This window comes from Pinus tabuliformis, chromosome 5_2 (genome assembly GCF_031772625.1).
Source record: "Pinus tabuliformis cultivar Carrire ecotype Pingquan chromosome 5_2, CPIR1, whole genome shotgun sequence".
Lineage (NCBI taxonomy): Eukaryota > Viridiplantae > Streptophyta > Pinopsida > Pinales > Pinaceae > Pinus > Pinus tabuliformis.
Genome location: NC_142306.1, coordinates 431,813,678 through 431,837,012, shown reverse-complemented (window position 1 = coordinate 431,837,012; position 23,335 = coordinate 431,813,678). Strand labels below are relative to the sequence as shown.

General features: G+C 34.7%; 1 protein-coding gene across 1 annotated transcript; it reads right to left on the bottom strand.

The window, feature by feature from the left end:
- On the bottom strand, positions 1–2,890 carry LOC149159480 (uncharacterized). The gene is made up of 5 exons (XM_089434328.1): positions 2,244–2,890; positions 2,001–2,152; positions 1,279–1,859; positions 364–468; positions 1–156 (listed from the first exon to the last, which is right to left on the bottom strand). The coding sequence occupies exons 1-5, from the start codon at positions 2,888–2,890 to the stop codon at positions 1–3; spliced, it is 1,641 nt and encodes a 546-aa protein (XP_089290454.1).
- Between the last annotated feature and the right edge of the window lie 20,445 nt (positions 2,891–23,335).

The following is a 23,335-nucleotide window of genomic DNA, read 5'->3' as shown; positions in this document are numbered from 1 at the left end:
CTAGTGTTTTAAGGCTTGCACCACAACATAAAACTCTTTATCATATGAAGAGTATCTTTTCCTACTCTCATTCAGCTTCTCGCTGAAGAACGCCACAGGCTTGTCCTCTTGACTGAGCATAGCCCCGATTGCTGTCCCGCTAGAGTCACAACGAACCTGAAACAACTTTTGAAAATCTGGTAGCCTTAAGATAGACCTCTCAGTAATCTTCTTTTTTAACAACTCGAAACTTCGCTCTACTGCTTCTATCCACCGAAAAGGCTAGCTGGCCTTTTTGATGGTATCCAGCATGGGTGCACAAATTTCGCTAAAATTTCTGATAAACTTCCTATAAAAGCTTGCCAATCCGTGAAAGCTACATACCTCAAACAGACTTTTCGGAGATGGCCAATTTACTATAGCTGCCACTTTCTCTGGATCCATCTTTAGTTCATTTTCTGCTACCACAAACCCCAAATAGATTAATTCCTTTGGTAGACAAGTACATTTCTTTAAGTTTATCAGCAGTTTATTCTGCTGCAATTTTCCCAATAACTTATGCACATGCTGTAGGTGTTCTTCTCTTGTCCTGCTAAAAATAAGGATATCATCCAAGTAGACAATCACGAACTTTCCAATATACTCCTTTAGCATCTCATTCATTAGCCTCATGAACATACTGGGTGCATTGCTTAGCCCAAATGGCATAACCAGCCATTCGTACAGCCCCTCATTTGTCTTAAAGGTTGTCTTCCATTCATCACCCTCTCGTATCCGAATCTGATGGTACCCGCTTTTTAAATCTATCTTCGAAAAGTAAGCTACCCCACATAAACAGTCCATCATATCATCCATTCGTGGCAGTGGAAATCTGTACCGGATGGTGATTTTATTTATGGCCCTTGAATAGGTGCACATCCGCCATTCTCCTCCCTTTTTTGGGGCGAGAACCATTGGAATAACACAAGGGCTTAAGCTTTCCCTTATCAAACCCTTGTCCAACAGCTCTTGCACTTGCTTCCTAATTTCTTCATTATCCTTGGGGCTCATTCAGTATGTTGCTTTATTCGACAAGCTGGCTCCGGGTATGAAATCAATATGATGACTAATGCATTGCTTGGGGGGTAACTTGTCGGGCAAGTCGTCTACCACTATGTCTGCAAACTCTTCCAACATTTGTTGAATCTCTATGGGAAAATCCAATATTTTTGTGTGTAGCAGGACTATCCTGGCTTTCCTTACTACCGCATAACCTATCTTACTGTCCTCCACTTGTTTTAAAAACTATTTTCCACTCACCAGCAAGGCTCTGGTTTCACTTGTTTCAGGTGCTCCTTCTTCCTCTTTGATAGGAACAAGCATATGCTTGATTCCATCCTTCATGAATTTATAATAGTTTGTCACTCCATCATGGGTCACTTTTCTGTCAAATTGCCAAGTTCTGCCCAACAACAGGTGACAGACATCCATTGGCATGATGTCGCAGACAACCTTATCCTTGTATTTGCCTATCTGAAACTCGACTTCGCTTTGTTCATCCACCAGCAAATGATGGCCCTTTTGCAGCCATGAAACTCTATACGGATTGGGATGTTTTGAGCGTTTTAATCCCAACTTTTCCACCATTTCCGTGGACACTAAATTGTCAGTACTTTCGCTGTCAATTATTAGTTTACAACACTTACCTTGTGACTTACAGACCGTACTGAACAAAGCTTTACACTGTGTCTGTTCGGGAATCTCCTTGACTGGTTTCAATAACACTTTATGCAGCACCAAAGATTCTCCCGTCTTCGGAGCATTCTCTGCCTCCTGAGGGAGTGCTGCTGTTTCCTCTGGTTGCACCACATATGCACCCTGTTGTCTAGCTGGATCTCCTTCTGGACACTCAAACGAGCAGTGCCTCCACTTATGACACCTATAGCACTGATAACTAGCCCCTCTTCCTTGGCCATTTCCTCTGTCGCGGTGGGACACTTTGCCGCCTCTCCGCCCCCCCTTCCGATGGGACGATAACTAGCCCCTCTTCCGATTGGCCATTTCCTGATGTTTTTGAACTACTAGTTTCCTCACCACTGCTAGCAGTCCGGCCTCTCCCGTAGGACTGGCCTTTCCATCTGTTGGCTCCTCGTCCTCTCCGGGCACTCTACCTTCTGGCAATTTTCTCCTCAGCCTTTATTGCACTCTGATATGCCTCCTCGGTATTATTTGGACACAAAATACTTATTTCATCCAAAATATCCAACCTTAGCCCATTAACATACCTGGTTGTTATTTCTGCCGTATCCTCCATGTATCCTGCCCGCAAATTCACTCGGTAAAACTCCTCCATGTACTCTTTAACCGTCAGTCCCTTCTGTCTTAGATTCTGCACCTGCCTGTGCAATGCAATTTGATAATCCCTTGGCAGAAATCTACCCTTCATTTTGGCCACCATTCTTGACCAGGTTTTGATCGGTGCCTTATTTAATCTCCTTCTCTCGTTTTGGACACAATCCCACCATAGGGCTGTGTGTCCCTTCAGTTTTGTCGCCGCAAATTTCACTCTGCGATCTTCACTGACTTCCTCACACTCAAAGTACTTATCCATCTCGCTAATCCAATCTAGCAAAACCTCGCTAGACAGGCTGCCATCGTACGTCAGGAGTTCTGGTTTTGGTTTACTGCTTGCTAATAAAATAGATCTCAGCAATCTCACTTCCGTGGATTCCCCTTTCGGTCCATCTGCTACCTCTTCTACTTCCTCTTCACTAGCATCCCCTAACTCTGGATCCCTCCGTCTACCTGCTTCTACTGTATCTAATCGGGCAGCAAGAATTATAACCTCCTCTCTCAACCCTTCATCTGCCAATCTACGACCAACTCTGCCACCTCGGCCACCTCGACCTTGACCTTGTCGCCCTACCTCCATATTCTCAGTCAGCTAACCTCTGATACCACTCTAATGTAGCCCAACTCACAGTCCCAGAACCCTGTGCAACTTGGGTTAAGTTTTGCGGTCACCGGATTCACAAATGGTGGCTCTTCTCCGGTGATGACGTGCCAAAATGGTGATGTGTCTTGGTTGGAAAGTGTGTGCAATTATTGCTGCATTCAATTCCCTTCAATGGGCCTTGGGCCTGGCTACTTCACGCATTCTAAGGTAAAAGATCTTGGTCCTGTAGTCATTCGAGAGGGTTCGGTTCTTGGGAGGGTTTGTCTGCGGTCTTTGTCTTCGACTGTAAGTTCCCTGCAACTGGCTATGCTTTGTTCGGCTTCAACGGCGTAACTTCTTCTCGTTTCTGCTAGCTCATCTGCTGGTTGATGTTCACGGTAAGTTTCTGGGTTCCATTCAACGGTTCCTTAACTTGAGGTTGTTAAGAAGTTCGAGTTGTTGTCCAGTTCTGTATTCACCTCTGTCATATGACCTCCATTATCGTGTTCCGTTACTTCTTCTCCATTTTGGTCACTCTGCTATGATTTTAGAATGCCTGTAATGACTGTCTTGCGCTTGGTTATGTCGCTATTCTTCGCTCTCGGTTATCCGGTACCGGCTCTCTAGATTTCAGCAACTCCAACAGGTATACTCTTCCTCCTTGATTCAATCTGAGTTTCCCCGTTGAGATTCGTATTAACCGGCACTGCTCTTCTGGTCTCTGTTTCAGTCGTTCAGTTAGGCCCAACTTCTCGGCTTCCCAGTCCAGTTGCACAGGTAAATAGTACTCAAATATTTCTTTTTGGTTTGCAGTCACTTCGATGAATTAACGATAATGCTCAGGTAATAACGTTTTCTTGTTGATTTTGCTTCGGCCTGGGCTCGTGGGTCCTCTACTCTTCTTTTAAAGCTCAAAGAATGGTGCGTTCTCTGGTAGGCTCTATTCCTCTGATGGTCGTTGACTCACGCTACTCCCGTAACTTACTATAGTGTTGTCTTGTCGATTGTTGTTGTCGTGGGTTGTTATTCTCCTCTGTAAGTCTTTAGTCTCGGTCGCCTGTTCTGTCAATTATTTGTCATTTGGAACCTTGGGGTTTCCACCTCCAAACCCTAGGCTAGGGTTCATCCAATTCTTGGACGCGACACTTGGATTTTTTATCAACAGTTATATATGTGTATTGTAACTAACTATGAATTGATTTGAACGTAAACGGGTTGGACTATGGTTTCATTGCTCAGAAATTTATGAGAAATTCTTGGTTTTTAGGCGTTACCTTTCTCTGTATTTTCCTCTTTGTTTTATCATGCGGTTCTGGGCATTCCCGAGCCTCCGACAGCGATACTCCAATTCAGTGAGTCCCTCCGTGTCATACTTCGCTTGCAATTATACAGTCAATTAATTTATTGATGGTCTGTTCATGTGTGAAAAATACAAAATACTATACGCTCACTGTGGCTTCTCTCTGGTTGTCAATACTGTAGTTTTGATTCGTTATGCAAGTAAGAAAGTTTTTTTATTCAGCAGACGGACAATATTTGGCATGCAAAAATAAATGATTAGGCAAAATAAATCTGTTTCTCTTATTTCATAATTTTTTTCAAATCGCAAAACCCTCTGTTGGTGTTAAATTCCGTCTTTTATATGCTGAATTTACAATTAATTCGAGCTTTATTTCTTGGCCAGTTGAATGGAAAATAATTTATTGAACAACTGTTTAGTTTTCAGTTACAAGTTCTGCTTGCAAACAATATTGTTACTTTTCATCTTTCCTAATTTAACAGATCAACTACTAACTAGCTTTAAGTTATATTAAACTTGTAATGACTCTAACTGGCACTTAACTTTACCTTTTAACAGTTAAAAAAAATAAAAAATAAAAGGACTACCTATCTTATGATTTCATAAACTTGAGAAAAAAACATTCCAGATTCTTGTCAATCTTCCAACCTGGCGAGACTTCACCCGGTCATGGCGAGATAGATGCTCTTGCATCATTTTTATATATAAATATCATAATGATGATGATGGTTAACGTCCACTGAGACCAAATTTTGGTCTATCAGACCTAAAGAAATGAATTATTTAGTTTGATTTAAGATTTTATTCCTATGCTCAAAAAGCTTGGAGAGAAGCCTCCCGTGATCACTGTAATTTTGACAATGTAAAAGGCTAGGAAGGTCAGTATTGCAACAAAGATTTTGAAACTGATATCTAATGTGGTTAGCCACTACTCATTAAACAAGATTTATGATTGGAAACTTATATCTTTTGAGGTTATTTATGATTGTAGGATTATTATGTTATATTTTTAAATGTATTCTTAATTTTATAATTTTTTTATTATTATTTTTTATTTTTTAAACATTATAATCATTTTTAATAATATTTTTTTACAAAAATAAATAAATAAATAAATATAATTAATTTTATATAAATATATTTATTAATTTTTAATTAATTTTTTACTAAATTAATATATTCAATCTTATTTGTATCTCTTGTTTAAACCTTAGAAATCACTTCACCCTCACACAAACACTACTTCAGCCCAGCTCAAGCACACATAAAAATAGGCAAAAACAAGAGCTCATGTATGCAAGTGAACCAGACAAACGTTTCTTGAACAGTTAATCAACTTTTATTGGAATATAAAGATTCACATGTGAATATAAAGATTCACATGTGAATATAAAGAAATATTTTTAGAAATGAAGGTTTAAGTTTATATGTATATAAATGATATTAATTCTTCTCGTTATGATTGTAATATTTTTGCTTTGATATTTTAAATTATATATAAATTTATATAGTTAATAGATTTATCTGAAATTTTATTTGAAACAGAGTTAGTTAAAATTTATATTTTTCAAGGTTTTAAAATTTGTAATGGTGTAATTAAGTGGCCAAACTACAACTAAGTGATTTGTATTCATGGACTTGATCTTAGTGTTGATTTGTATTTATGGACTTGAACTTAGTGTTGTAGATTATGAAATATTAGATAACCATATTTCTAGCCAAAATATAAATCTTGACCTATTAAATGACCATGATTTTGAATACCATGATATTGACTCTCATAATAGACCTTTAACCTAACTCCAAACTTTTCCATGCAAAACAAGCACATACATGACAATTGAGAGAGTCAAAAGCACCTACTCTTGGACAAGAGCAAATTTTTTTAGCTTCTTAAAGTATTTAAATAGGGATTTACACCTCTTAACTTATAATGATAACATTGAAAAGCCTATATGATAATTTCACAAAGACCATTAACAAGTTCTCTAGCAAGGTGTTATATAAAAAGAATAATAGAACTACCAATGTTTGGTATGATAATGATTGCAAAATTTCTAGAAAAACTATTAGAGATGCTCCTAACAAAACATTAAAGCTTGATAATATAAATACCTAGAAAACCTCTATGACAATTTCACAACGACCATTAACAAGTTCTCTAGCAATGTGTCATATAAAAAAAATAATAGAACTACCAATCTTTGGTATGACAATGACTGCAAAATTGTTAGAAAAACTATTAGAGATTCTCCTAATGAAACCTTAAAGCTTGATAATATAAATACCTAGAAATCGTGCATTAAAAGAAAGAAAATATATCTTACAAATAAAAAGAAAGAGAAACTACTACATCTCTTTGAGTTTGATCCTAAAAGGTTTTAGAGGAAATTTGTCATTCCTAAGTCTAAAGAAAATATTTTGATTCCTTTGAAGAACTAGAATATTTACCTTAAAAAAGTCTATGAATCCCCTAACACCATGGTCACAATTTTGAATTCCTAATAGAGAATCATATATTTTCTTTGGAGGATATCAAGTTTGGGGTTAAGAAACTTTCTAGTGAGAAAGCTAGGAACGTTGAAGGATACAAAGTTGAAAATTTTGAAATGGGAGAATATTTCTTCATCTTTCACATACACAACCACTTTAATTTCGTAGTGAACCAATTCTTTCCTATCACTTGGATATAGAGCCTTATTGCTTCTATATTTAAGATTGAGGATAAAATAATTCCCTCTAATTACAAGACCGTGATGTTTAGCCATATTTTAGCCAAACTATATGGCCTTATTTTTGGAAAAGAAGATTAGGCTTTGGCTTGAAAACCATGGTAAAAGAGCTAAAGGCCAAGTTGGGTGTAAGAGATATCATTCAACCATGGAACATCTCATTACTCTTAGGATAATTGGAGAGGAATTCTTCAATAACAAAATTTATCTCTTTTGTGGTTTTGTTGACTTTAGAAAAGCTTTTGGCACTATTCCCAGAAAAGAGTCATGGAAGAGGCTAGAGGAGGTAATGCTTCCTATTGAGTTCAAATATTTTATGGAAAGGATATACGAGAATCTTATTGCAAAGTTTATGGCCACTTAGGGTTGTTCGGAGGAAATTATATGAAATATTTTGGTCAAGTACATTTTTCCCATATCCCTTACCATTTTTGGCATATCCATGTATAAACTATAAGAGATTTTGGAATATGTAGGTTAGGTTGGCCACAAAGTCACTTGTATGAACATAACACTTCTCCTTTACATTGATTATATTGTTATTTTTCCAAGGAACTATTATGATCTTGGGAAGAAACTCAAAAGCCTCCAATATTTCTACTTCAAATGGATATGACTACAAATACCAACAAAACTAATATAATAATATCCAAAAATATCACCTATGATATTTTCATTCATGAAAACAACTCCTTGCAAGAAGTTCGTTCATACAAATATCTGGGAAATGACACCCATCATAAGCACAATTGAAATTATAACATTGAGAAAAGGATAAATGGAGGCTAGAAAGTTTATTTTGGGTTGAAAAAGATTGTAAGTTGGCATATTTTTAGATTTGGTGTAAAAAATATCCTCTTTGAGACTCTTGTCACTCCTTTTTTTTTACAGGGGTGTGGGGTTTGGGGTTGAAATATTTCTAGAGATTCATGGAAGAAGATTGAAACAATGGAAAGTTAGTTTATTACCTAAAACCTCCAGAATACAGGACTCTCTACCCTATCCTCTTAATTCAAGAAAGTCATTCCCACATAAAAACCTTGGTTATGACTAGTTTTCATATGGATAAGAAGTCATATAACATGGAGGGAAATAGGTTTTCTGATATTCCTTCCAGCTCTACTCAAAATTCCCCCCTTCAAGTCAAGAAAGGGTGGCATAAGGATCACGAGTATTGGCTATATCATTGAGGAATAAAGGAGGAGATCATGTTTCATAATTTGGATAATACTAAAAATATTATTACTCCGAAATTTAAGGAGAAATTAAAGAAGAAGATCATATTTGACAATTTGGATAGTAATCAAAATATTATTACTTTCAAATTCAATGAGAAATTTTGGGAAAATAAGGAGGCGGAGGGAAAAATAAAAATACGATATTATAAGGAGGTGATTAACCCCAATCTCAAAAACCAAAATTATCTGTCTGCCTTGACTAGTGCTAAGAAGAAAATGAACATTGTCAATAGTGGAAATGGCAACTATGCTAGATGTAATGGAGTGAGCACTTTGCTCTCTGGCTTTGTTGTACGCGAGCTTTTGGGTTGTTATGTTTTACTGGATGGATCTAAATGTCAAGATCTATAGTCACTTTTTTTCAGATGAAATATAAGTAATTCAATTTACCAAAAAAAAAAGTGGAAATGAGAACTAAAAGGAGAGGGATACTATTTTGAAAACAATAAAAATGTTTGAGGGTGCTTGAATTCAATCATGATAATGGGCAAGAAGTTTAGTTAACTTTGATTTTTTTTATTTGATGAGAGAATGCTTTTATTCCTAGTGATTTATCTCATAAGGGCCAACATCTTTAGTGTGAAAATATATGCAATTCCATATCCCAAAAGCTCATATGATATGCATAGCTAAGCACCACAACAATTTTTGGTTTCTAGTTTAAATTCTATTTAATTTCATTATTGTTTTAAATTGGCTTAAATGAAAATAGTGGGTTTTGAAATTCCATGGATGACATACACTTGTCATGAATTCTAGTTATTTTTAATTACATATATGTGTTCAAACCAACACCTACATTCATGTAATTCACAATTTAATCTACAAATAATAATATTAACAATGTTGTTCTTTCAAAAAAATGCAAAATGATATAGGAAGTGGTAGAACGAAAAAAAAAATTTAATATTCACCTTGTATTTTGATGCTCAGTACCTTTGCCAAAAAAGTTTCTTATACCCACATAATTCTATCATCATGGCAATTGTTAGTTTGACCCAACATTAACACCTATAATAGGAAAAAAACATACCAACCTAAATATCTTATCATTGTCAATCTATAAGAGAATGAATAAAGTAGTGTGAATTGTAGTGAATTTATTAGTTAACACATGGCCTATGATTGAATATTGAAGTTCGCCTTGTTGTAGTGAGTGAAATAATTGTTAAAAATGGGAATAAACATGGGTTAATTAATTTGTCAATGAGACCATCTTCATAGTTATACATGGAGCAATGGTCCACCCATATTTTCCTCCCTGTGAAGATTGAAGAGATATGTTTACTATAATGTTTCTTACATGCTTATAGGTTTGAATGTGCATGGCAAGAATGATTATGTCTATAACATTTTTGTTATCATTATACACAAGCTCTTAGAAATACGGATGATGGTTTCTCATTCATAGATTGTTTTGAAACTATAAATTATCAACTCTTACTTTAGCTATATAACCATTTCATTATAGAAGATGGCCTAGAGTGGCTCCATTTGAATCACACCTTCTGACACCCCACTATCACCTAGCTAAGGGACATTAGGAATCAACTTTTCCTTTATTACCACATTTTTCTAGGAAGTCAACTTAACTCAATAATACATGAATGTGGCTTGAAAATGGACTAAATAAGAGGGTAAACCAAATATATAGGTTGATGGTATAGAAGGGTTGATTGTGTAGTTGAGTAAATCAACTAATAGATATAGTAGATTAGAGTAACACATACACAAACCCACGGGTGTAGACTCTTGTCGAATTCAACCTTTTATCAGTCTAATTTTGTATTTACTATCGATTCAATTTTTCATTTTTAACATGGCTCGCAAAACTTTGGATTCCAATGCTAATCACGCAATTAGTATCTAATTACTATTAGCATCATTTTAAATACTTAGTCACATATTGAGGGTGAATTACTAACTAAATTATTCTATTCTAGTTCCCCTATACCACGATTTTAATTTATTATGAGCGTGCCATCATGAATTCACTAATCTAGGAACAAGTGAGAATCTTTAAAAAGATGCGCATGTTCATAATGTTATCGATTTAGTACTCCCCAGATCGCCTCACATACATGTCAATTTGGATTTTGAAGAAGATGTGCACAATTTCAATTGCTTGTGAATGCTTTCAAGAATGTGTATGCATTCAAAAAGCATGAGTTAGTCTTCAACAATGTATGGGAAATCTATAAAAGAAACACGCTTTCAAGAATGAGTGTGTATTTTCAAAACATGTATGTTCTTTTATGTCTAGAATCATTAAGATGTATGGAGCGAGGGAGGGAGAGAGGGGTAGAGTTGGGGTTTGGTTGTTAAAGACGGAATAAGGAATTGATGAAGGGATGGAGGGATAGATATGGAAATGAAGGGAGTGGAGTGAGGGTGGAGAGACAAAAGATGATAAGGACGGGGAGACATGAGAAGAGTGTTGTAAATGGATAAAGAGGGAGTTAATGAGTGAGAGGAGATGAATAAAAGGGAGATAGAGTCATGAGGTAGAGAAAGAGAAGTAAGAAGTGGGAGACTTAGAGAGGTAAAGGTTGGGGATAGGGGGCATTGGGGAAGGGAGTTAGAGAGAGAGTATGGAAGAGAGAAGAACAAGGAAAGAAAGAGAGTGAGCATGTGTGTGTGTGTGTGTGTGTGTGTGTGTGTGTGTGTGTGTGTGTGTGTGTGAGAGAGAGAGAGAGAGAGAGAGAGAGAGAATTGTGGGAGATAAAGCGGGGAGAGAGAGAGGGAGAGATGGGAGGATGTACACAATGGCTAATATATATGTTTTAATAATTTCATGATATTTTTTTTTATAAATGATCACACTATGAGAGTATCAAAATTGTATGTTGATAAAGTTAATATCATTATTTTAGTATTTTAATGTCTTCTTTTCACTATAATTTACAATAATAAATGACTGCATTTTAGATTTTTTAATTACATGACTTTATTGATTGATGTGCTTTGGCTAGATTGATGTTTGGTACTCTTCGGGATTACTGTAATCTAAAATTTCATCATGCCATGAATATATATGAATCCTGAACATATCGACAGTTATATAAGGTTGTTGGATAGTTTTAACGGGTGTTTGAATGATTGAGTTGATTTGACATTGTATATATATGATTTGTACTATTAAGGTAACCTACTTCTACAAATGTATTAATGACCTCAAGTAGATATGAAGAACCACATGGATATGTAATGAAAATGAGATAAGTTACACACCTATATTGTGGATAGGGCATTATCCATCAATTTGAATATGATGTTGTGAACATGCTAATATGATTTAAAGCTGGTTGGAAAATGAGCTATTTGTATATATATATATATATATATATATATTCCTATTTAATCGTAGATATTTTTAAGATCTAAATTTGAATAAGTAAAAATCAAATTATTATTAAATTATTATTATTATTATAATAAAAAAGATAAAGTGATGAGTATTATTATATTAAAAATCTTGAATAGATAATATTTTCAAATATATATTAATAATAGAATTTGATTTTTTTACAACTGTCAAATTTTAAGGTTTTGGGTGTCCCAAAAGTTTTTGCTGGAGCTAAATCTATTTCCATCATCAAAACGATAATTCAAATACTGTTACTGCAAAATTAAAAAAAAAACAATTAGCCCGATTCAAGACACTTTGGCACATCATTTTTATGATTAAGTCCTTCATTAGGGACCAAGTTTAAAATTACTATTTTTAAAATTTACATTTTCATATAAACATGAATCTTTTATACTTGCGAAATTGACAAAGTAATAAATTGCAGATCAATATCAATATGCCGGATAACTTATTATTATAAAAGATAATGTGAAGGATAAGAAGGGCGACATTGAGAAGTGTAAGAAGGGCGACATTGAAGAAGACAGTTTACAAAAATAAAAGCAATGTTTTCGGCTACCCAAGCTCAGGTGTGATAATTGTGGTTAAGAAGTTGCAGTTAGCAGCGAGTTGCTTTCTTGCACGAGAGCACGCCTGCGTTCCTGGTGATTTCTTCCACAACGGCTGAACTCTTTGGTCTGCCACTGTATGTGGTTGCATAGGTCGAAAGCACCTGAGCTCCTGACGGCGTGAAATATGCACCATTTAGTAGCATATCATCTTCTGATATCCAGTCCCACTCTTTCCATTCACTTTCTGTGGTGTTTTGCCTCGTGATTACTTCTTTAGCAAAGGGATTTGCAGATGCCATAAATCTATTGCATTGACTCAGTATGGCGGGGTTTGAACTTCCACCGATGGCATACATTTCCCACTCAGTATAATCATTGTTAAACACGTGGAAGTATCCAAATCGACACCTACATCCATTTAATTCATTATTTAAAATCTAAATAATATAATAGCTATTTCATACTTTTCCTTCACAACAAAATGAAAAATAAAAGGGTAAATGAATGAAATAACAATTAAATTATTCACCTTGGCATTCGTTGCACGAGACCTTCCCCAAAATGGTTGAGTGCAACCGTTGCCTGCATAACTTTGTCATGATGGTGGTCGTCGCTGTGGTTGAGTGCAACCGTTGCCTGCATAACTTTGTCATGATGGTGGTCGTCGCTGTGACCCAATAGCATGACCTACCATTGGAGGAAAGCATAGCATTGTGACGCTAGAAGGCAAGGAATAAAATAGAGTGAATTGCAATTAATGAACGAATGAGTATGTGAGGTTGCTTGCGTTGTTGTGGCAGCTGAAATTAATTAATTTGAAAGTATTGTTTCCATAGGAAGATGAAATTAATTAATTTGAAAGTATTGTTTTTATAAATAAATAAAATAAATTAATATTACTTTTCATAATAATTTACATTAGTTTTTAGGTACCACTCTTTAGATATGATTTATGATTGAAAATTTATACCTTTTAAATTTATCTGTGAGACTAAGAGTATTGTGTTATATTTTTATATTTTATTTGAAATTTATAAAATCCACTTTATTAATTTTTATCTTTCAAACATTATCATATTTTTTTTTTTAATAAATAATTAAATAAATAAAATAAAATAAATATAATTGATTTTATATTAATATACTTATTTTCTTTTTATATATATATATATATATATATATATATATATATATATATATATATATCATAGTTCTATGTGATAGTTTAATTAGTAGAATTCTCATCGTTAAGTAACTTGCCAAATGGAAGGTTATGGGATCAAATTTCTGAGACGCCCTTCAAGTTAGGCCTGATCAAGTAAGCCTGTGGATAAATCCCTTTAAATAGATCTACCTAAACCACAATTGAGAAAAATATATATAAATTATTAATTTTTATACTTTAATTATAATAATAATAATAATAAATTCCCCAAACATTATTCATATATATTTTTTCTGTGTGATATATTTTGTTTTCTTAACTCAAAATATGAAAAAACGTGAGTGTCCATTCTTTCTCGTTAAGTTCTGTCACATTCTTTAAGCTATAAGTTCTCTTAATCGTTTATGCAAAACATTTCCCCTGTGCGTAGAGCAATAACAAAATATAAATCATCCTAAACTGTCACATTTTATTAAGCTAAAATCTTATATCTAATTAAATTGAATCTCCATCGAGCGCCATTATAATTCCCTTATCCAAATGATGGCAACTTTAATATACAAAGAGACAAGTGACAAATTTTTAATTTGTAAGAGGCTGAAGATTTTATTAAAATGAAAAATTGGAGCACATATACATAAAGAAATCACAAGGACTTAAGCGCCAAATATGTCCACCCTCTAACAGTCGATGAATGTGCTATGAAGTGACTTGAGGATAATTTGTATAATCTATGAGAAATATTTTAAGAAAGGTTTTTTTTTATTTGAATCTAATTCAAAATTATATTATGAATATTTTAATTTTTAATGTAACATTGATATAAAGTTAATTACATGTATTGTATAAGAGTAAGATTATGTATTAGGGTAAAAATAAATTTTATTTTTATGTGGAATTTGAAATGGAAGTTATACATTAACAATATGTATTAACAATATGTATTAGTATAAATTTGATATACTATTTTACATTTTTTTTAAATGAAATAATACATGAAAAAATCAAGAAAGTTAGAAAAAATAATAGGAAACATTGAAAATTGGCACAATCGTTGAGAGAGGAAACAATATATACATTTTTAGAAATTAGAATTATTTATGCAAGAGACATGTGGATGGATGAATAATAAATATATTAGTGAATACATAATTACAAGTTTTGCATGAGTAGACATGGCTTGTTTTGTACAAATAATGTAAGAAGAGTGATGAAGAATTGCTATACAAGACACCAAGCAATTTTTTTGGAGAAAAATTCAACTTTCGACTTCACTTCCCATTGCAATGAATCGATTGAAAGGAGAGAGACTTCAACAATAAAATGTTAAACAATTTTCTCCTAATTATATTAAATTTTGACTACACTCCCTTTTCTATTTACAAAATTGAACAAACTACTAACATAGAAACCCTATCTTCCCTTAGAGAAAAAAGTAAAATTCTCCAACAACAAATTACAATTTATAAATACATATATTTGTAAACTAACTCAATTAAAAATAATACATACAAATTTAATAATAATACATACAAATTTAATAAGCTTGAACTGATTTTAATATCTCTTCAAGCTATATGTTAACTCATTGCTAACTAGTATTTATAACTTCAAGATGTAGAATCCTCACTCCCTGTTAATGTATCTCGATGCTAACTCTAAATATCAGATGAGACGAGCATGGAAAGCGACTGATACCTAAAAGTTTTCAATAATCAATAATCTTGTGGAAAGTCAAAAGATCGAAGTTTGTTGTATTGAGATGCAAATTGCAAGCGCACCGATGTGGAAAGCCTTGCGAACGAAAAGTAAACCATCAAGTAACATATCATCTCTACTGATGTAATGCAGTTTGAAAATCCCTCATGTCACTGTGAAAACGTGAGCCTACATCCGTATTTCCGTTACTAGATCCAAAAGTTTCGATTCCATTAGCCCCTTGTTTTCGCGTTGATTAGGGTTTTTCATGAACTTTTAATAGAAACGGTTAACTTTTCATAATCATAGTTTTTCGTGAGCTTAAAAAAAATTATTTTCATGAAGTGTATGAAAATCAAACACATGTTTTAAATGGCTAATTTATAATTTCTAGAAAAGGTTGTACTACTTTGAGTTACACTATTTTAATAACTATTAAAATAATTATAAGATGGTAGGAAAATAATTTAGGGTAACAGTGTCAATTTTTAGAAAAGTTGTACCTTGAGATACATTATTTTAATAACTAAAGTAGTTATGGGTGGTAGGAATATAATTTATCGGAATAGTGTCATTTTTTTAATATATAATTGATAACCATTCATGTAAATTTGTTTTTTTAAATATTTAAATTATTTTTTAAATGATATTATTTTTTTTGTTTATAAATAAATAAGTGCTAAATATTAGCTAGTAATTATCGCTTAGTTTAAATATAATTAAATTAAAGTAAAAATACTAAATTCATTTTAGAATTAAGGTTTAGAATCGAGCTAATTTAGGGTTTACTGATTGGTAGATTGAGATATTTTGTTAATTGTAATTTTGTATTGTTGTGATGGAGAATCCAAACCTATTCAATTACAAGTTTTATTATAATGATAATATTTTTATTGAAGAATACATCTTAAAAAGTTTTATATTTTGTATTTAAAATATAAATAAATATATTTTAAAAAATAATTGTTCTTAAAAGCAAAATTAATATATTCCTAAAAAAATATAAATATAAAAATGAATTTGTTTTCTGTACTGTCGACACCTAATCCGAAACGGATGGGTGAACTGGACAGTCATCTAGAAGATGAACTGATCCGTTTTATGTATGTATATAAATAATAGTTGGCTAATGAATAAAATCATCAGTTCTTTCTTGCGCTCATTAATTTCTGGAGTTAACCTGGCCTGACATGGTATCAGAGCACAGGTCCCAAAATAGTGTAACTCCTGCTGAGCGCTGCATTATCCTGAGTGATTCCCTGACACTGAAGACTACGCCCTCTGTCCTTCTATAATAAAAGCGCTGCCACTGCTGAAGACTGCGCCCTCTGTCCTTCTAGATGACTGACCTGAGCGCCTCTGGAGACTGCGCCCTCAGATCATAAGTAACTGGTATGCGTTTTGATATTGAATGTATTTCCTGAGCCTGAGCGTTGATGCGTTTTTTACCTGAGCATTGATGAATGCATAGAAGTGTTGTAAAATATTCAACAGAACACATTGCGTTGATTTGTTTTTTGTATGGTCCATCGCATTGCGTTGCTTTGTTCTGAATCCCACCTCCTGTCCACCTGCGTTCGGGCCACAATCATACCACAATCCACATACTCTGTTGCAAACAAATTTCTAGTCCGGTTTCCTGTGTAATACCACCCATATTACGTTGGGCAATGCTCAGTTCAGTCCCCCTTCCATTGCTATTCATTATGACCGCAACCGCCTCACCGATCCGACTTTCCTTCTCGCTTCGCTTCACCTTGAGAAACACATGCAAAATGGCGTCGAGAGCAGGGTCTCATGTTTGATCTCCAAAAGGGAACAATTAGCCGAGTCTGGTAATACATATTAAATCCCGTGATATTTATAAGCGGTGCTTCTTTCATGAATCCCATGTGACTGCACTAGGTATGCTCAGTCGTCTACCAGGTAAAGGCCTTCTCATTGTACATTTCATCTTGGCATCATTGCTAACTTCAAAAATCTGATTGAACGAGTTGGCAGAAGCAGCAACCATCATTGTACCAGCGCAAGTCCATGAAAGTGCAGCCCAGTCAACACTTGCGCCACTACCGAGAACAAACCCTGCTCCAGAAGTTGCCACAACAAGCATGCTTAATCGGGCTTTGGATAGCTCCCAGAAGCACTGTCCATGATGTTCAATAGATTCCACCAGCCCCTTTGATTTCATCACTACGGAGTTGTCACTCAATGTTGCAGAAGCAGAAGCCACATTTCGTACGTTTCCTCTAAACCCCTTCATGGTTTGAAGAGAGACTATGTATAATATTCACATTGTTTGGATGTTAACGTGGTGCACCAGCCGGGAAGCACTGTGGGTATTAACGCTGTGCATGCATAGAGTATATATATTGAATGGTTTCCAAGTTGAATGCGTAGAATGGACACCTCAGGCCATCGAATCGGTTGAGTGTTGAGCCGTTCTTCACTGTATATGATAGCAGTTTTTGAGCAGTTTGTTGACTTCATAATATTACACAGTTTATATGATTCAAAGCCTTCAAAATATTGCGGTGTTTTCAGCATTACATGTATATTTGATATATTGATATATATATTGAAGTGATCCCTTGAGAGTTTTTTTTTCTCAAAACATAGTAAATGCTGATATAAGAAATGCTGATGCTTCTATTAACCGTTAGAAGAAAATAAGGTTGTGGCGTAAGGATTTTTTTATCAGGAGAAGTTCTTTTTATCAACAAAATTATTTTTCTATCAGCAGAAATAATTTTTGTTACAGTATGCATTCAAAAGAAAGAGAAAGATATTTCAGAGGCAGGGGGGTCAGACACCCTCAAGAAGAAAAGGCAGACTTACATTGCATTCGCTGCAAAGAAAATGGATCTCATGATGCTTCTACATGCAAGCTACCATGGGAAAAGATTGAGCAGAGAAGAAATCAGCAGAAAGGTAAAACTGATGACACAGACAAAGGTAAAGAACCTGAATCCGCTCACTATATTAAGGCACAATGTAACATTGGAGTAAATGAAGATCTATTTAATGCTTCACTTACTTCTTCGAAAAATGACTGGTTGCTTGATTCAAGAGCAACCTGTCATATGACTCATATGAAAGATTTTTTTGAAGATTTCACTGATAATGTTGATGGAGCAGTATACTTTGCAGATCAGTCAAAAATCAAGCCATCAGGGCTTGGCACAGTCAGGCTTAAACTGCCTGGTCTTCCAGACTTTCTTCTGGATCATGTTCTATATCTCCCACAGCTCAGGAGAAACTTGATGTCCCTGGTCCACATCCGCCAACAAGGTCACTCCATTCATATGTTTGATGGAAAGCTTGAGGTAAGAAAGGCATCTGACCATTCACTTGTCATGAGGGGTATAGAAGAAGAAAGACTTCTTAAACTGCAAGGAACCTCTGCTCATGCACAACATTTTTCATATATTTCTCATCATGATGAAGGTACACTTCCATCAAGTTTATTATGGCATGCTAGATTTGGACATTTAAACTATGATAGTCTCCGCTTGTTGAAGAAAAATGGTGTTGCTGGTTTGCCTACAATTCCTAGAAAACATAAACAATGTGATGCTTGCATTCTAGGAAAGCATAGCAAACAGTCTTTTCATGATTCACATTCAAGAGCACATAGGAAGCTTGAACTTATTCATTCAGATTTATGTGGTCCAATGCCTGTTCCTTCTGCAAATGGAAATAAGTATATCATGACATTTATTGATGATTACACCAGAATGTGTTGGGTTTACTTATTGAAGAACAAATCTGATGCTTTTCAAACATTCAAGAATTTTCATAAATGGATTGAAAATGATGCACAATCTCATATTGGGTCTATTCGCACTGATAATGGAAAAGAATATACATCAAATGAATTTGAACACTATCTTCGCCAACATGGGATTAAACATCAAACAAATGTGCCTTATAATCCTCAACAGAATGGTGTAGCCGAAAGAATGAACAGAACAATTTTGAATATGGTACGATCCATGCTTTTCTTCAAAAATGTAAAGACAATGTTTTGGGCTGATGCTGTTCTATGTGCTGCATATATAAAGAATAGATGTCCATCTAGTGCTATAAGAAACAAGACTCCTTATGAATTGGTGTATGGACATGTTCCTTCGGTAAAACATCTCAGGATATTTGGTTCCACCTGTTATGCTTTAATACCAAAGGTACATAGAAACAAACTTGGTGCTAGAAGTCGTAAGTGTATCTTCCTGGGGTATTCAAACACATCTAAAGCATACCGCCTTTATGATGAAGTAAATAAAAAGTTTGTTTTATCTAGAGATGTCATTTTTCTTGAATCATCCAAATCTGACAGTGTTGTTGAGCGGCAACTTGATCGCTTGGATAGATTCACAAAAACGAAATCATTCCAAGAGTTTGATAATCAGATTCCACATCTTGAAGGGGGGATTCCTATACTAGATCAACATGTGGAATCTTCTTTTGAAGAACAATCTCCCCTGCATGACACTCCAACAACGGATGATGCTTTAAGTGATGTAATTGATAGAATTGGGAGACTCAATCTTGATTCAGACCCAACTCAATCAACAGAACAGCCTGGACCATCTCAGAAAGGTCCCCCAAAGTGGCTGACAAAGACACTTGAAAGTGTTCATCCTGATGAAATTGGAAAAACAGGAACCAGAAATTCAAACCGACAAGATGGAGGTGATGTAGATAACTCTAATTCACCTGTTGATATGGATGTTACTTATGATTGTGAATTGAACTTGTCTACAGATTTTGAACCAACTTCCTTCAAAGAAGCTGCTTCTCATGATGAATGGAAAGAAGCGATGCAGAAGGAGTATGATGCCCTCATAAAGAATGGCACTTGGAAGCTGGTTGATCCTCCATTTGGAACCAAACCAATTGGCTGCAAGTGGGTCTACAAGAACAAGTACAAAGCTGATGGCTCACTTGACAAGCACAAAGCTAGGCTTGTGGCAAAAGGTTTTGCACAGAAGGAAGGGGTCGATTATGAGGAAACTTTTGCTCCCACAGTAAAATGGGCCACCATGCGGACACTCTTTGCACTAGCTTCTCAGAACGGTTGGAAAGTCCATCAAATGGATGTAAAAACTGCATTCTTGAATGGAGATCTAAAAGAGAATGTTTTTATGTCCCAGCCTGAAGGATTTGCTGTGAAAGGACATGAGCACAAAGTATGCAAACTTGTGAAGTCCTTGTATGGCCTCAAACAAGCACCACGAGCCTGGTATGAAAAACTAACTGAGCATCTTCTGAAACTCAACTTCAAACATTTTGATCTTGATGATGCAACTTTATTTGTCAAGAAAGTTGGCAAAACAGTTGTATATCTTGTGGTATATGTAGATGATCTTTTAATGACAGGGAACAATGAAAGCTATATTGCATCCATAAAGAAAGAATTAGGAATTTTTTTGAAATGACTGATTTGGGCTATGTTCATTACTATCTTGGCATTGAAGTAACCCAACATCCAAAGTCCATATTTCTTTCTCAAAAGAAATACATTGGAGATTTATTAAACATATTCGGCATGACAGAGTGCAATCCCCTTTCTACTCCAATGGAACAAAACTTGAAGCTCACATCTATTGAAGGAAAGGAATTTGAGGATGCAACAAAGTATAGAGAGCTTGTAGGAAGTCTCATCTACCTCACTACTACCAGACCAGACATTCATTTGCTGTTGGAATCCTCTCCAGGTCTATGCAAAAACCTTGTGAGGAACATTGGTCTGCTGTAAAAAGAGTTCTAAGGTACTTGAAGGGAACTCAAGACCTTGGAATCAAGTATACACAGGTGGACGACTTCAACTTGATTGGATACTCTGATTCAGACTTCGATGGAGACAAAGAAACTGGGGTATCTACTTCAGGATATGCTATGAGTCTTGGATCAGGAGCTGTCTCCTGGAGATCACGCAAACAATCAGTACCAGCAGATTCCACAACAGAAGCAGAATACGTGGCAGCAGCTGAAGCAACGAAAGAAATTGTGTGGCTCAGGAAAATTCTTGAAGATTTGCAAGTAAAACAAATACAATCTACTCCACTCATGATTAATAACACATCTGCAATAAAGTTGGCCAAGAATCCAAAGTTCCATGATCGTACTAAGCACATCAATATTAAATATCATCTGATCCGACATCATGTTGAGGCCAAAACAATCCATCTCCGTCATTGTTCCACAAACGAGCAAATTGCAGAAATCTTCACCAAAGCGCTTGGAAGAGAAAAGCTTGAAAGATTCAAAACGATGCTTGGACTCACCAACATCCCTTCAGATTAGGGGGGGGAATGTTGACACCTAATCCGAAACGAATGGGTGAACTGGATAGTCATCTAGAAGATGAACTGATCCGTTTTATGTATGTATATAAATAATAGTTGGCTAATGAATAAAATCATTAGTTCTTTCTTGCGCTCATTAATTTTTGGAGTTAACCTGGCCTGACATGTACTTAATAATATGAAAATCATTTTAATTTACTATTAATATTCTTTTATTAATATTAAATAAAATTATATAATATTAGTTAAAAGTCATTCATTTGATAATCATTTTAATTTACTATTAATATTTTTTTACTATTTTTTATTAATATTAAATAAAATTATATAATATTAGTTAAAAGTCATTTATGAATTTGAACAAAATTTTTCAATAAAAAAATATATATGAATAATTTTTATTTCTAAAATAATTCTATAATAAAAAAATAAAAATGTTTTACTATTTTCTATAAATATATAGTTTAAAACTATTTTCATAATTAATGAGTTATTTAAAATATATCGTTTTAAAAATTTTCACCCAATTATTAATTATTAACAAGTTTATCCGATTGCGTTGGTTTATGTACTAATTTTGTCTACATTGCTCAGAACTCTCTCCACGTGAAACTTGGATCTAGTTATACTACCCGGTGCCCCTATCTCCACGTGAAACTTGGATCTAGTTATACAAATTTGATTTCTCATTTTGACAGACAGGACTCACGTTTGTCTTCTCAAGTAAACAACAACAATGGTGCTGCTTGCCTCTGCTCCTCCAATAGTATTTTCACATGTCATAACTGCCAATTCACATTTCATATGAATTTCAGATCAAGTTTAACATGTAAATCTTAGGTAAATATCTAATCGTTACGTTTAATATGAATGTAAGATCAAGTTTAACATTTAAATCTTCGTTAAACATCTAATCGTTCAAGAGATTAAGTTTAACATGTAAATGTTAGGAAGATGTCAAATCATTAAAGATTAAGTTTAATATATAGATTTAGAGTCATATAAAAAAAATATGTATTAATTTGATCTATCTATTAATTTGATCAATGGAATTAATGAATTTGAAAGTATTGTTTTTATATATAAATAAAATAAATTAATATTTCTTTTCACAATTATTTACGTGATCTTTTAGGCACTACTCTTTAGACATGATTTGTGATTGAAAATTTATACCTTTTAAATTTATCTATGAGGCTAAGAGTATTGTGTCATATTTTTATATTTTTACAAAATGATAAAGTAGTTCAGCCTTTTCCTCGGCTATATCACCTGGTCCAACTTTCAATGTTGGGCGTCTTTTATTAAGTGCTCAAACTTGTCTTTATATAGATTTACAATGCTCATAATGTAAAAATTATATCTCCAATGGCTCCATAATAGTAAAAAAAACCTGCTTGGGCTCTTATTGGGCTCAATTTGGCCGAAAATTGAAAAAGTTACGTTCTAGAGAAGTTTTTCTGCTAACTCCTCTACAAACTAGACTTCTCTACTCACTCTCCTCTACAAACTAGACTAGTCTACTCACTGTTCTACGAATTCTTCAATTCTAGGGCTTGTCGAGTGACAATTTTGCCTAGCATTGGTGAGATTCCCATTGGTTCAGGTGCAATTTGTTGTTTCTTTTAAATGTGTAATAAGGCTTATCGGCGAAAAATTTGGGCCACATGGGGCAATGAGCCTCGGGGTTGGGGGTAATGCCCAACCCCGTCAACATAGCCCCCTAGTCCGTCCGCATTCAGTTCCATGGCACATATAGCCTGGGCTTGGCCCCCATATTATCCACATCCATCCCACTAAGCTCTGTGTTGCGTCTGCCTTCGATAGTATGGTTAAAGGTTTAGACTGTGGGTAAGGGCTAAGCCCAAGTGCTTGGTTGCTCTGCCCATGGACTCATGGGTAGTTTAGTGACCAGGGGTGAGGGGCTTTGCCCCAATGCCCTCCCCGAAGTTCAAATAGCTTAAACTTTAAATAGGATTTCGATGTTATGGTCTATTAAGTAACACCATTCATGATGCAATAGAGCATTTCATTTCTTGTTCAGAGATCCCATTGTTCGAACCCAGTTGGGCCTGTGGCCAAC